At 31.4% G+C, this 15,718-nt stretch overlaps 1 protein-coding gene across 9 annotated transcripts in view; it reads left to right on the top strand.

The window, feature by feature from the left end:
- The window catches only part of LOC111051426 (fasciclin-1), a 201,574-nt gene that overhangs the window by 175,258 nt on the left and 10,598 nt on the right, over nucleotides 1-15,718 (top strand). For 2 of the 9 annotated variants that reach the window (XM_039434527.1, XM_039434531.1), the window contains exons 8-13: nucleotides 896-904; nucleotides 6,801-6,806; nucleotides 10,750-10,992; nucleotides 12,296-12,507; nucleotides 14,411-14,573; nucleotides 15,269-15,410. In XM_039434527.1, the coding sequence (XP_039290461.1) occupies nucleotides 896-904; nucleotides 6,801-6,806; nucleotides 10,750-10,992; nucleotides 12,296-12,507; nucleotides 14,411-14,573; nucleotides 15,269-15,410 (775 nt within the window). Of the gene's footprint in view, nucleotides 1-895; nucleotides 905-6,800; nucleotides 6,807-10,749; nucleotides 10,993-12,286; nucleotides 12,508-14,410; nucleotides 14,574-15,268; nucleotides 15,411-15,718 lie in introns of all 9 variants that reach the window. The other 7 variants (XM_039434524.1, XM_039434530.1, XM_039434528.1 and 4 more) reach the window with 4 other exon arrangements.

Below are 15,718 nucleotides of genomic sequence, written 5' to 3'. Positions count from 1 at the left end.
ATGCTCTAGGAAATTTATGCAATCCATAAGCGTGAAGTTTAAGCTCCAAATAACATTGAATTTGCTAAAGGCTCTGATTTTGCTCCTAACAATAAATATATTCAGTGGAATGTGGTCAGTGCATGTTTTGGTACTGATATAATGCTTTTCAAGCATTTGCCAAAACTCATTGAAATCAGCTACCCTACTGGTGTAGATGACTTTATGAATATAAAACATCTTTATTAACCATATTATTATTGGAACTCTATATTTAGTCGTTTTTTACATTCTATGTTTTCAAATATTCAATGGAAGAAGAATTCAAGAACGCTTTCTTAGAAATTATGTGTCTTTTGATGAAAGGAAAAATGAATTTTAATTGAATAACTTTACTTTATAACTAATTGAAATTGAATACATTTTTTTGGTAATTAATAGCCCATTATATGTGGTTAAGTAGATGGTTAATCCATTGAATCTATTACTTTTTTTCACTACTGTTGTGTAGTTTAGTCTTATTTTGCACTCACATTTGAATATATCTTTTGATATTTACATAATTCACACAATATTCTAGCAATAATTCACAAAGCTTTGGTTGTGAATCGTTTGATGTCACTGGCAATAAATCACAATAAAACAGAGACAATCACAATGATTGCAATAATTAATTAATAATTACAATATTGATTTTATTTGTTTAAGCACCAATAATTTTTTCTCAATACATTTGAAATTCATAATTTAGTCCACTATTGCTAATTCCTGTTCCTATATAGTTCTACTGCTTGATATTTTATTCTAATTTTTAACTCACTCGCTTCATCTAGTTGATTAGTTTGTCACAAATTGTTAAAATCGAAATGTGTTTTTGTCTGTTCTTGCTTCGTTCGTGGTGCTGGATGGATTTCAGTCTTTCAAGGTGAGTTGAATATATAAAAATCAATAATTGGTATAAATTATCCATCGATTCTCTTCAAATTGATCTGTTTTTCAGCTTAAATCTGTGCTAAAAAGTTAAACTTTCTGCTATTATTGTATTGCCGCAGGCTGTATTGAATAGTGTCATGGATTTGCTTGTAACTATGAGTGTGTCGTTAATAGAACAGCTTTCGATATATCTTGGTAGTTAAACACAGTCTTCTTGCTAGGACTACTTCAAAATGTGTCAACTCAAACTTCTGGCTTGAAATTCAATGTAACCCATCAATATTTGGACAGCGAAAAATTTAGAGGGTGTTTACACCATTCAACTGAATTGATTAAAACATCGTCTTGAAATTTGTCATTTTCGTGAGGGTGAAGATAGTGTTTTTGTTCCAGTTAATGGGAGTTCAAGTAGGAAAAGATTTCGTATCTAGGTCATAAGATTCATGGCTTCATAGTGAAGAAGTTTAATTTAATCATATAAATTATCTCCGTATTACATTCAACAATGAATGCAACTTGACAAATGTAATAAGCTAGAGATCAACTGCCATCTTCTTAATTTTCAGGAAATTAAATGCGTCCTTCCTATTTTAATGTATACTATAAAAAATAGTTGTGCAATATGCAATTTACATAGAAACGAAAATATTAGGCGAACGTAGCCTAATTATCCTCGTATTATGCTGGTAATATACTCTCATATTAAGCTGAATTTGTTTGCAACTTTGAAAAATCAAATAGGTACTATAATTAATATAGAACTCTTTAATCCTCCATTTCAATTTTTAACCAGTTTCATAAAATAGGCTATGATAAACCATTCTAACTGAACTAATTAAAGTTGTGCTTTTTCTCTTGTAGAGCATATCAGTATTTGTTTCAAATCGCGATTAAAATTTTTGAAAGTATTATTCGAATAATAATAATAATTAATGCATCACTAAACATTTTGTTCTAAAATATGCATGTTTTATTTGCTTTGAATTTTAAAACAATCTTAGTGCTCTACTAGAGTAGTTTCCATTGGTAGCTGATTGGAGTCAATAATAATTTTTCGTCTTGAAGTAGGAATAATATAGTACAGTAGAAATTCGGATAACAAAGCTTCTTAATTCAGCCTTTTAATTTTATCCTATTTAAAATCAAGCTATCACGATTGATAGTTTCAAATTTATTTTCCATAAATTAAACTAAGTGTATTGAAATTAGAAATTTCAGTCTGATAATTCCAAGGTTAGAAATGAGAAGTTGTATTTCATGTTCCAACTTTAATAATAATAATAATAATAATTATTATTATTATTATTATTACCATTAATATTATTATTATTATTAACCATTGCCGAAAAGAAAAGAAAATACCAGCCCCTGTCAGTTGAACTGAAAGATATGTATAAATTAAGGAAGGTGGTGATAATCCCTATTGTAGTGTCTGCCAATAGACTGGTCACAAAAGAATGGAGACAAGCAATGGAACAACTGCAGTTGGAGAACTGGCATATGAGAATTATGCAGAAAGCAGCAGTTCTTGGTACAACTAATATTGTACGTAAGTTTCTAAGCCTCTGATCTGGAGAAGAGTGAATGAGTTTCTGCTTTGAATTGCAACTATTTTAGTCTTGAGATCAGAATTGATCTCCGGCTACTTAGTTATTAAGACAAAAAATATTTTTCAATAATAATAACAATAATGCTAACATCATTTTGAATTTTCAATCAGAGTAGTAAGAAGAAAATCCCCCGGAAAAATCCCCTTTTCTTATCTCCATAGTACGGTATTCGATTTTTACTTCTAGATATTTGCAATTTAAAAAAAAAAACAAAAAAACAATTCCTCTGAACTGAGGTTCACACTATCAAGTGTAAATGATAGGACGCCATGGTTGCCAATTTTCTTTCTCCATTGCCTCCTATTTTAGACAGCTGCGATTCAAGTCATCTTTGCATATCTAATTGATTATTAATTCTTGATTCTTGTTAGTAATCAATTATAATATTATCACAAAAAATATAATAACCGAGAAAATATGTATTTTCGTGATGTTTATAATTATGTTTATGTTGGTGATACATTTTCGTAATTGACATTCAAGATTACAAACGATTTGGCAACGGTGCGGAGGTAGAAAAGGATAAGCTATCTGCTTTGTCTAATGACAGAAAAGAATCGCAAATCAATGTCAGTCAGTTACTGACTTAAAACGCGAATCTTACTAAGAAACTTGAAATATTCATTCATAAGCGTTTTTAAGCGTAAAGTTTTGGTTTGGCTATTGCTTTCTGAAATATAAATTGAATTGTACTCTTTCACCTCTCATTGGAATAGTGTTTCTCATCACAATCAATGGTTGGCTGCTCTATGAGACTTTGATACACTTCATGGCAATTACAGTGTCTCAACCGTAAATTGTGGTTTTTCAAGTTGAGTATTGTATCATTGCTATAGTATAAGATATACTATCTGGCAACTTGTGACGATATAGCAGCCTATTGAAAACATTTGTTAATATTTCTTACATCCCTCATCAAACCTTTGATTTTTAATCAATCCCCCATTATCAGAATGTAGTAGAGTTACTGTTTTCGATAAAAAATATACTAAAACGTGAAAGTTTTATACTTACTATTATTCATATTAAATGAGGTTCCGGTTAGCATATTTCATACATTCTTCTGAACTCATCGTCATTTATAATTGATTCTAGAACATTTTTTTATAGTTTAAGTTGTTGCTCAGTATTCAAAATTGGATTTGCCTGTATCTCGTTGTTGAAATGATTTTTGTAAATTCAATCCAATACTAGTTTGATGACTATATGTAATAAATAATTATGTTGATTCTTGAATGGTTCAGAAAAAGTTGTTAGATAGTCTTACTCCATATCCAAGATTGAAAATCTATGTTGAAAGTAAGTAAGCTAAATATTAGAATATGTATTAAACTATAATATCATTCTTACTCCTGGAAAATTGATATTTTTAAAGAGTTGATGACCATTAATGAATAGATAGCATGAATAAACAAGTGCATGATCGTTTTTGTAAATCAAATTGAGTTTCGTCAAATCATTCCCTTATAGGAACCCAATATAAATAAGAAATAATATAAGTCTTATGATACATTAAGATCTATAATTCTCAGTTATTCGTTTATTTTATTCGACCAAGATGAGTCGAATTCTGGATTTTAATTTGGAAAACATCTTCAAGTATTCTATGAGAATTGAATGAATAGTATAGGGCCTATTTCAATAATAATGCAATTGATATTATCAATTATTTAATTTTTAATAGCCTTTATATCATTGGCGTAGATTGCTATTTGACATTGAAAATATCTTATTAAAATGGCATATTTTACTTCAAAACGATTTTAAATCCTCTTATTCGGCAGAGGTAAATTAATGAGTTAATAAATAAAATTCTGAGTTAATAGTTTTAAGTTTTACTAAATAAAAATTATTTACAAAAAACAGCATTAATAGTACCGTATGGTTTGTTTTGATTACCAGCCATAATTTGAATCTTCAATAAATTTTTCTGGGGGACATAGCATATACCATAAAATATTGGGGAGGTTCTACGCCCATGCTTTATATATTCTATTAAGTAATCCCTAAACAGTAAGTGAGATTTTTTATCATTCATAAGCAGTTCAGGAAAACCTCTAACTTTCAATTTAAAAGTAGTTTGAAACTTTCCTCCAAAACATATATACGGTACAGGCCTACTGTAGTAATAATATTATACTCAAGCCTCATTCAAAATATCAGTTTAATGTCGTACTTTATTTTTATTCTCAGCTTCTGTTCAAAGGATTAATCATATCTCGGCTCTAATAGTATTGCGAGAATGTAGGATGAACTTAGCTTGCTTCTACCTACACGACACATAAAATTGAAGTAAGGGGCTCAACAACTACAGATAGCCATACAGCTTGATGTAAATTTATTAGTCAATCCAAGTCTTCAGTATAAATAACGTAGGCCTATACAGATTTGAAAAGTTAATCTATGAATATGAATCAATACCTTGATTACTTGAAGTTTCAATATGGAGTTATAGTTGTGTAGCCCTACGGTAGAAATCAATGTGGGCTCAACTCTCCCATTTTCTTAATAATTCATTATTAGTGTTGATTGCATCGTACGTTTTATAGAATAAAATAAATTTAATTTGACAACGTAACTTCTGTCAGGTCATTCACATGCATTCTAGAATCTTTGTCATACCTCTCTCTATCTTTCTTTCTTTTTCTCTCCCTCTTGCATGTTGTTGTCATGCTCTGATTTTTCTCATTTTTCAATCTTCACAATTTTGCAATGCAATGTTTTTGATTTTTCACTTTTTGAATTTTGATATGCTCCTGTATAAACTTTCCATTTCAATGTCCATTGGAGTTCTTAGTGAGAATCTCTTCATTTTTTGCAAAAATCACATTACCAACGTCATTGTTATTTTAGTAGTATTTTGCATTTCATGTAAAAAGTGTAAATTCTACAGTTACGGTATCAAAAATTTGAAGTATTATCTTTGTAATTTGGTATTGGTACGTACAATATTTTAATTGCAGTACAGTATAATTGATGAAGTTATCAGTATTTACAAATCGTCAATATATTTAGTTTTGATCATTCTTTCATTGTTGAGACGTAATTAATGTACCAGCTAATGTTCATTCTCAGTCATTGTTTCTATTGAATCATTGAGTCTCATTCTATTGATTCGCTCAAGTAAATAATTCAACCTGACAGCTCAAGCAATATGTATTAAAAGTAAATTTTGTCGAGTATAAAGCAATGATATTGAATACAGTTTCACCTATCAGCTTTAGCGTTATTTCACTTTTGCTTTCCACAGATACGTAAAATTATTTATCTTTCTTGTGTGGAGAATAGATTCTGTTCTCCACAACTACTTTTCTATAAGTAACTGTGATTTATTACCCACGATAGATCATCATTGTTTCAAAACTTTATTGTATGTTGAAGTCACACATTTTTTAGAATATCAAACTTTTAATCTCAGTTTGAAGAACATTTTCATAAAAATTTTAGAATATTCCCACTGATTCCTGTTAGTACTATTAATAATATAATATTAATATTATCTACTGTTGAAGGTATAACTTTCACTATATGAATTGCTTTGCAATGAATTATCGTTGATTTTATATCAATCATAGGTCACTGAAGTTGATCAGCTAGTTAAATAAATTTGTGAAACAATCATTCCAAGTCAATTTAGAGAAAAATTCAACCTTTTTTGCTTGTTTTTATATTGTTATGGTTGGCCTCATGATGTTGCGAATATTGTAGCCTAGGGCAATTTATCTTATTTATCAATTTATATTATTTATATTATGCTGATCAAATTTTCACTCTGTATTTACAATGCCTTGAAATTTTTTTAAATACTTATGACAAAAATAGAGTTCTTGATTATCAATCTTCTATCTTTTGTTCATATAAATTTTATGGAGCTCCTTTATAACATTCATATCCAGAGCTTGGAGCTATCTAATTCAATAGTTTCCATTCGTAAATTTTATTATTTTATTATTCGTCTCATATGCCTTAATGTATTTTTCCTGTCATTGATTTTTTCAATTTATATTCGAATTTATGTTTCGAATTCCCAACAGCAACTAATATCCAAACTATTCTGTCAATGATGAAATATTGGTGATGTGAAAAATTAGATTAGTAGAATGAATAATAATAAATTTGAATAAATAAATATATGTGTGACTTCAGCATTGAATATATTATCTATCAGCAGTGTGTGAATGCGTGTGTGTTCTTTATTTTATTGATGATCTAAATGTTTGTGTTTATGTTTTTCGGTGTTTTCCTCTTATTGCTTTACGCTCTGCATGGGCTGACCAGGGTTTTGTAAGTATTTCTTTCTACACTACTTTGCTTGCACACCTTTCAAGTTTCGTTTAGATGTTCTGATATATTTCAATATAGTTTGGTTTTGTTGCAGCTTGATGTGTACTTTTGGACTCGCAACTAGTGTAGAATGCTTTCGATTCGAATTCACGCAACACGCTTCTAAATTACATGAAAAATCTCTCACGATGCAAGGAATCATAAATGCACTTATACACAAAAGTAAAAATACTCAGTATTATAATGATAACTCTAAAGCTCAGAAATTTGAATTCCAGAAAAAACATTGAAATAGAGAATTGGCTTCGATTCTATTTTGTTCTACTCCAATCTACCGAGTTTTCCATTTGCTTTATTTGATGAACATTACTGAAAATTCAAATTCAAATTATTTGCCATAAAATTATAATCGAGTAGACGAAATGCAGTTAAGTATAAATAAATCCATGAGCATATTATTGCTTAATCATAATTATCTCAATATACCGTTGAATATGGAATAATAATGTCTAAAAAAATGTTGAACTAGGGATAAAAAGTGAATTACCTAATCGATTTTATTCATGATAAATTTTATCTCAATTCCAAAATTAGAAAGTTGAAAACAATAGCCGGTAAATTTCTGACTTGAACTTGAAATTGGACTTGAAAAATGAAAATGAACAATTAATAAATGATAATAAGTTGCTAGTTATCTCAAGTTGGCTATTATCATATCTTTGAAATAAGATCCATAAACAGGTTCATTGTATTGAAAAACGTGTTAAAATAAATTGAACGTATTAACGAATCAATTAAATAATAAGGAGAATAAACATAATAGAAAACCATGGAACTACTGTAAGAAACTGAAATCGAGAACGATTCAAGCAGATGATAGAATCAATTCTTGAAAGCTCACTCATTTAAAGTTAGTTGTTTATTTTCATTTGGAGTATCTCAAACTCAGTTGTTTATTTTCACTTGGAGTATTTCAAACTTTGCATCAAGTTTATTCTGAATATTATGAATATCAATAATTATGATCATTTTTATTATTCATAAAAATTTAACCAAGTCAGAATGAATTTTATTCTAATCTGCTTGTAAACGGAAATAAATTTTGAAAAAATCAAAATAAATATATTGTTATCAAATTTTCTTTGTGAACAGCTAGACTAGGTATTCGAACTACAACCTTTAATGCATATTCCATTATTTTACAACCTGATCAACCTGATATCATCTTTCAATATTATAATGCCATCATTAATATACCTGTAATGCCATCATCTTTCAATGTCACTAGCAAGAACTTGTAACACAACGACACAGAGTAGATAATCTACTAACAGCACAGTAGGTACAGAAATTTAGTTTTTGCATGAGAATATCTCCGAAACTTATTCCTTATACACAAAAAATGGGTTGCATTGGACCAAAATCAACACAGTGAAAATCTGTACCTTGTGTTTTTTAGGTTAAAAAATCAATGTTTTGTTATCATCATCCCTAATCATCATCATCATCATCATTACCATTTTTTCCTTCAACTGCTTTTTCTATTAAAAATTCTAATATCGGTGCTCAGAACTAGTTTTTTCCTCTAGAAGCAATCTATGGTATTTATTTCTAACAAAACTCAAAATCTAGAATGTACGTGACATACATCGTATTTTTTGAAAATAGATGGCAATTTTTAGGACTCATTTTGTCATTCTCTCAACCATATTTTTGGAATTATTTCCAAGCTTATTAAAAATGTCTAAACTTTTCAATGTCTTCTAATGCACTGTGTGAATAGAAACATAGAATCAACACAAAATATGTAGTGAGTTTTTCATGAAGACAAACTATCAGTCGTTATATCGTTACTATAACTATGTTATATCGTTACTGGTGTTCATGTTGATAAAAAAGTTGTGTCTATTTGTCTACGTTCCTAAAATGTTCAGGATGCAGTGAATAACATTTATTCGCATTTCAGCAAACTCCAATTATTAAATCATTTTATTGTGAAACTTGAACTGATTCTAGGATTGACTTACTGTATTGAGTTTATTAGGATTGATTTCTCGCCTTGAATTAATGAACTTCATCAAATTCGTCTTACGAAATTTCGAGCATACTTCAATTCAATAGCTAGCAAACTAATATGCAATAAGTGAACTCCAATTTCTTCGAAAATTTCCGTTCCCTGAACTGGGTTTACCAAATGTTTTTGTAGGATTATTTGAGGTTTGTATATCGTATGATGCCGCACCAATCACGACATGAGAATATGATAAGCTTTGTAGGGAGAGTTGTTACATGAAGTAGAATTCATTATTATTGAAATATCCAATCCATACTGAAAGCCTGTTGCATTCAATCCGCAATCGTAGGATATTAGAGGTCCAATAGACTGATGATGTCCAAGTTTGTAATATTTTCCTAAATGATGCTAGAAATAGTTATTGTAACTACCTTGAATTCTCCGACAGTGCTCACCAATTGGAATGATAATAACTCTGTTATACTTACCAAGATCTTGAAGTCGATAGCACAATTCCAGTCCTGTAAATTTTTTATCAAGCAAATTCAAATGGTCTAGATTTGGCTTTCTCGTACGTCTTGATCAAGCTGATGACATCTACAGTATATAAGAACCAGAAACTATTATTTTTGTAATGAGGCACAACATAAAAAGCTCTGCTGAAAACGCTTAAATGAAAGCTGGACGAGTTTACTACTACTCTACGATATTGAATGATTTTAATATCTGTTCATTATTTCGAAAAGATACATGTGCGATCATTCTGAAAATATAATTTTATCTTCAAGTGTGTCAACGTATTTGAAAGATTATGACCGCATGTTGCATTTATGCATATCAAATATAACCATTCTATAGGTACATAAAATGTTTTTATAACAATAATTGTTTCAATACCGTACCTATGATGTTAGAATTTGTCATGTTGAATGTTATGTATATGATTATTATTACAGTGATAATCCACTTTTGATTTTCCATTCCAGCTATTAAACAAGTAATTATAACTACTGATGCACATGTTCAATAACCTAAAGGCTCTCTTTGTTTTTCAAGTCGTCCACAAACATAACTTGACTGGCTTTCTAATGAAGGATTGCTCAATAGTGACTAAACGCATGCGCTTCAATTCTTTAGAGTCTTTTGCATCAATTATTTATCTAAAGTTTTTCAAAATTTTGATGTGTTAAATCGATTTCAATGATAAATTGAAATAAATTCCAAAATATTGCTTGGAATATAAATATTGTTTTGATAACAATAACATGATTCTAATTTCCTTCTATCACTCAAAATAATATTCTGAGTCAGTGAGAGAATCTTTGATGTGTAGAATCACTCAAGGCATTGGATATCGCTCAATTTCATCAATTAACAAATTGATGATTTGATGTAGGAATTGAAATGGACATAACCTACATAATATTTGGACGATTTTAGACAAAATTAGGAAATAGAAGAAGTTTTGGGCAATAGCCTGTTTTTTCCTTTTCCGACTATTTGTATTATTTGCTCTTTCCAATAAATAAATTAATTATTCAAGAAAGTATAATGTTGAATGACAACTTTTCTGATAATATGTTGAATATTTCCAACTGGTACTGTACTCCTAAAGAATTACATTGCAATACTTCTAATATAATATTTCAGATCTAGTGTTCAATGATTAGATCTGTGATATGTGTCGAATCTCTTTGATATGTCTTGTACACCTGAGGGTTACATTGCACTCTTTCTGATACACATCTAGGCACGATTTTGGGATACTTCTAAAATCTAATGTACCATTAAATGTATATGATATCTATAGGTTTAATGTTACATTAGATTTAATACGTTTCTTAGAAATCGGGACCTAGTATGGTTTTTATCAAGTGATTCAGTCAATAATCGATGGACAGTATTATAAAATGTGAATTTGTTTTGCAGGATCGTGAGGATGGACCTCTGTACAAGTTCTACGAGACGATCAGAGACACGGGCGGTGACTTCATGGATCGCATCACCCGCCTCAGAGAGCTCACTCTGTTCGCTCCATCCAATGCCGCCTGGGAAGACTCCAACCTCAACAACCTACTGCGCGACCGCTCCAAGATCCAGGAAATCCTCAACATGCATCTCGTCGAACAGAAACTCACGCTCGACAAAATTATTACCAACAATCAGAATCAGGTTTGTAAAGTCTATGTTGTTCATTTTTTTCATTTAATGTCTAATTAATCTATAATGGATTAAATTACGATTTTCAATTGAAACTGAAGTTTGCTATCTCTCAAAGAATAACCTCTGTAGTCTATCTGACTGGAAGTCAAATCTGTAAGTTAGAATAAGTACTCACTCAGTACCTACTCATGGTTCATTATTTACTAAAATTTTCTCTGACCATACTACTTTTGTATGAATGAGATCTATGTCTGGTTAGTTTCAGATTCAATTTATTATAATATTGAAATATGTTTTAGCAAAAGAGGGTGTCTCGTTGCTGATGATATTTATTAACAGAGTCAGAAATCATAATATACAATATGATCGGGAAAGAACAATAGGAATAGTCCTAAACTGTCTCCTCCAAATTTTAATGAATAAAAATTTCCAAAATAGATAAATTTTTCACTCCTCTAAACTATAAACTACATAAACAGTGAAATAAGAGAGAAATCATGGAGTAAGTATTGGAAATGAAAACTTTTTTACATGAAGTAAGAGGTTAATTGATTCTCATTGAACTCAAAATTGAGACAGTAAGTATTTTTTTTTCAAAAAGTAACAGTAAATTTATTCTATTTGCTACTAGCATTGAAATAATGTACTCTTTGGTTATTGTTTGCTCCACAAAGTTCAGGGCCATTTCATCCAAGGTAAATAAAGTTACACTTAGACCAACTTTGTCGTTTTTGTAGACAACATCACTTCTGTGACTAGTCATGTCGCGTAGTAATGCCAAATGCCACAGAATAAAGCTCCTAGTGTCATTGATAATTGAGAATCTATGAAATATACCAACCAAATAAATTTATGACTCGTGCCCCGATTTAAGTCAATCTTATCCAAGAAGTTGATATGACAAAATATGGGCAATTCCCAATCTGTCCCTATAAACCTTGGATTTTATGAATATCTATAGTAAAAAAATGCCGATTAAATTGAAAAAAAAAACAAAAACAAGTTTCAATCCCTTTGAAAAGCCTTTTTTTGAAATTTAAGGAAACTTGATGAGTACAGTACTTCAATTACATAAAGACCTGCATTCATTTCTCCTCAAGTATTACTGTGAATCATGAAAAAAATCTCAAATCATGTATTTAATTATATGAATAATGTAGTTATGTATTTGATGTGAGTGTATTGTATCGTCGGCTGCAGTGTCGAGATATCTAATGCACTTTTTTGTTGTTCACTCTTTTGTTTGGTTTCGGTCCCTCCTCTCTCTCTCCCGGCCCGGCTTTGTTTTTTCGTTTACGGTCAGCTGTTTCAGATTGCGACGTCGGCGCCGCGACGCAGTCTCTACTTCAACGTGCTGCAGACGGGAGCCAACAAGACGCTGACCGTTGAGGGAGGGGGAGTGAACGCCACTGTCATCCAACCGGACATCGCAGCAATCAACGGCATTGTGCACATCATTGACCGCGTTCTGGGAGTTCCCTTCACCACCGTCGGACGCAAGTTGGCTACTGATCCCATGATCAAGTGAGTACCGTTGTAACAATTGCATTCCTGGGGTGTCTCATTCGTAAGTACGATATCTCAAATGTGCGAGTATTTCAACTTCTTGTTATTTGTGTTTATTTTATTAAAATTATCAACACATTTCAAATAATATTTACATATTGCCATTCAAAAGCCAAAACCTACCCTCCCCAACCTTTTCTTTTGTCTAACCCAATTGAACATAACCTAAATTGACCATAGCCTACACTAGACAAATTGGAACTCGCAGTTCTGAGGCACTCCTAATTCCTGTATTCTTGTTTAATTGAAATACATTTTCATCAGACTAGACTCCTTTGAACGCTATACATATCGAGTAGCAAAGAGAACTTTGAAAGTAAAAAGTATTTTCAGAAAATTTTCAAAATCATTACCTATGTAAAAAGTAACTAGTCCAAGCAATGAATTCTCAAAAAAGCGTATAGAGGGGAAAGTTTAGAAGACAATTATTGACCCCGCTGTTCTGTTAAGGGTAGTAAGGAGGCAAACATTAAAAGTCTCCACCCCTACCCACTAAGCTAAGGGGGCTCAAAGGCGCAAACTTTCCCTCTATAACCCTCCTTGACTGGACTAAATAATGTATTATGAAAGTGTAAAAGTATTATGAGAAAAAGTACGAGTATTCTGTAAGTCACTTAAGAATATAATTCGAACATTCAATGGCAGACTCATTAAGCAAAATGCTTGTAATTGAATTTTCTTTTTAGAAAAAACCATTAAACTCTTGGAAACAGAAATATAGTCTTCAGATGTGGAGAATTCTAACAATCGCATGTTGAGATTTGGCAATCATAATTTACCAGACCAGTTATCAAGTTGTTGAGTTTCAGGAGTGGGTAGGTAGGGTCACTTGTGGAGAGCTCCCGAAAGCCTTGTGCACACTTTCATAGGGTGGAGAGACACCTCTTCTCCTCTTCTCCATGGTGATTCACCTAAGTGGGAGGATGCAAGTCATCTGTACTTCAGAGTAGATTGGTTTACCATCTGTAGATCTGTATACCATGAGTAGACTGGTTTTGGGGGTGAAGCCGCCCTCTGGCGAGTCAGCAAATTTCAGATTCGAATTCAGCGCCCCAAAATACATATCGAACTGTCCAGAAAAATTCTTTCGGGGCTGTTTCCTAAAAAACTATCATTTGACTGGACTATGATGTATGATTCTCTTAATGAGAATTCTATTCTCACTCTTGGGGAACAATAGGTAATTGTTATTCATACAGTGTTGAGAGTGGCTTTGCCGAGGAGCAAAGAATGCTCCCCACTACATTGCGGAGTGCCTCCTACATGATTGGGCTCTCAGCTCAGGAATGTTGTACACAAGGTGGGCTTAGTTTCCAAGATCATATATGCGTTTAAATGCATCCTGCCGTCCTTTATTATGGAGAAAATACCAGTTTCCACTGACATTCCATGGTCTCCAAGATCACTGATGTGATCTTGGTATGTGACATATTTTCTCGTTGTTGTATTTAAAATGCAACAACCTATTTGTATTTACTCCAATAATACAGATTTCGTTAATAATTATTGCTACTTGAAATATTGTGATGTAGGTTTAAGCCTACATCACACGCTCAATGACAATATTGACATGAATATAATAATTTCATAATAAATTGCTACAATTCCAATTGAAAAGCTTTGTAATAATGTAATATCAGTTTCAATCCTATTTCAATATTAACTGCTTTGATATACAAAAGCTTCGTATACGCTTCCTGTGATGCTAAGGCTCGAATAATGATCACCTGAAGGATATTGTCTTCAGGAATCAACATTTATAGCGGAAACTATTATTTATTAGTCTTACTTATAGTCTTGATAATATAGTATCAAGTGTTAAATCAAATCCAATTTTCCAATTCCGTTTTTAATTTTGCAGTAAAACCAACCATTTGGGAATTCAGGAGAATTTCAACTACCAGTTGGATGACATGAGGCGAAGGTTCACCTACTTTGTGCCACGTGATTATGCCTGGAGCCGATTGGAAACTCGCTATCCGTCTGCCCACAAGAAAATCTTCATGAAGGAATTTGGCTACCATGTATGTTGATCACTAGCTATCAAGTTGTATATGAATTCAGTTTATTAATTTATATACATAGGATCCATATAAAATCCAAAGATATAGATATTTATTAAGCTCAATTTAATAGGCCTACTTATTATTGATCACTAGCCATCAAGTAATATATAATAAATTCAGTCTATGTATTCATAAACATAGAATTCATTTTAAATCCAACTATAGATATTAAGCTTAATTTAATAGATTCAAGTAAATTTATTGAATTTATCAAAATACACTCACCGCTTTACTTACCAACTATTCTGTTTTTGTTCAATCACTTAGTTACCACTAATTCACTTAATTATACCAGTAATTCAGTTAATCACTTAATTATCAACTAGTTTTGAACTAGTTTTGAACCTATTGAAACTTCGTATCAAACTTATTGTTTAGAGGACATAAATGTATTGAATAACTGTAGGCCTACACTATTTTCAGTCAGTGTTTCAAGTTGACAGGTTATTATAGATTACTTGTTCCAGACAGATAGTGACTCAATTTTCATAAGTACTGGTTGGCCTAAGACAGATTTGAATTTTGTTTGAATTTTCTTGATTGATCAAATGTCACACCTATACGGCGCTATCTCTTACAACTATTATATTCTCAGTTACTCTCTCCATTCCTCAAAATTATCGTCATTTTTATATTCGTATTTCTATGAAAAGGTGAAGCAAATCCTGGAAAGACATCTTGTGGTGGCAGATGTGTCCTACACCATGGCTGAACTGAAACGCATGAGCAATGAAACCATAACACTGCCGACCGTCAGAGATGTGCTTAAGCTCCGCGTCAAGGAAAACGACAACAGTAAGTTCATTCTCAACTATTTCGCATGTTTATACTCAACTCAACTCAATGTTCATCTTGATATCTCTCCAATTTCCCAGTTTTTTACATTTTTCACTTTTATTTACTTGAATCATGTTTTGTAATGTTATTGTACCAACATACGAAACTCCTAAATCATATATTTTTTGTTCACGTTTATATAGTAGGCTTTCTTTGATAATAATAATTGTGCTCACTTAAAGAGGTTTTGATGTGGCACCAATATTGCTTTTCGATCAGTTACGATTTTTGCAGCACATCATTAGAAATCCCGGAAATAGTTTTGA

This window comes from Nilaparvata lugens, chromosome 8 (assembly GCF_014356525.2).
Source record: "Nilaparvata lugens isolate BPH chromosome 8, ASM1435652v1, whole genome shotgun sequence".
NCBI lineage: Eukaryota > Metazoa > Arthropoda > Insecta > Hemiptera > Delphacidae > Nilaparvata > Nilaparvata lugens.
This window is presented reverse-complemented; position numbering and strand designations above follow the sequence as displayed.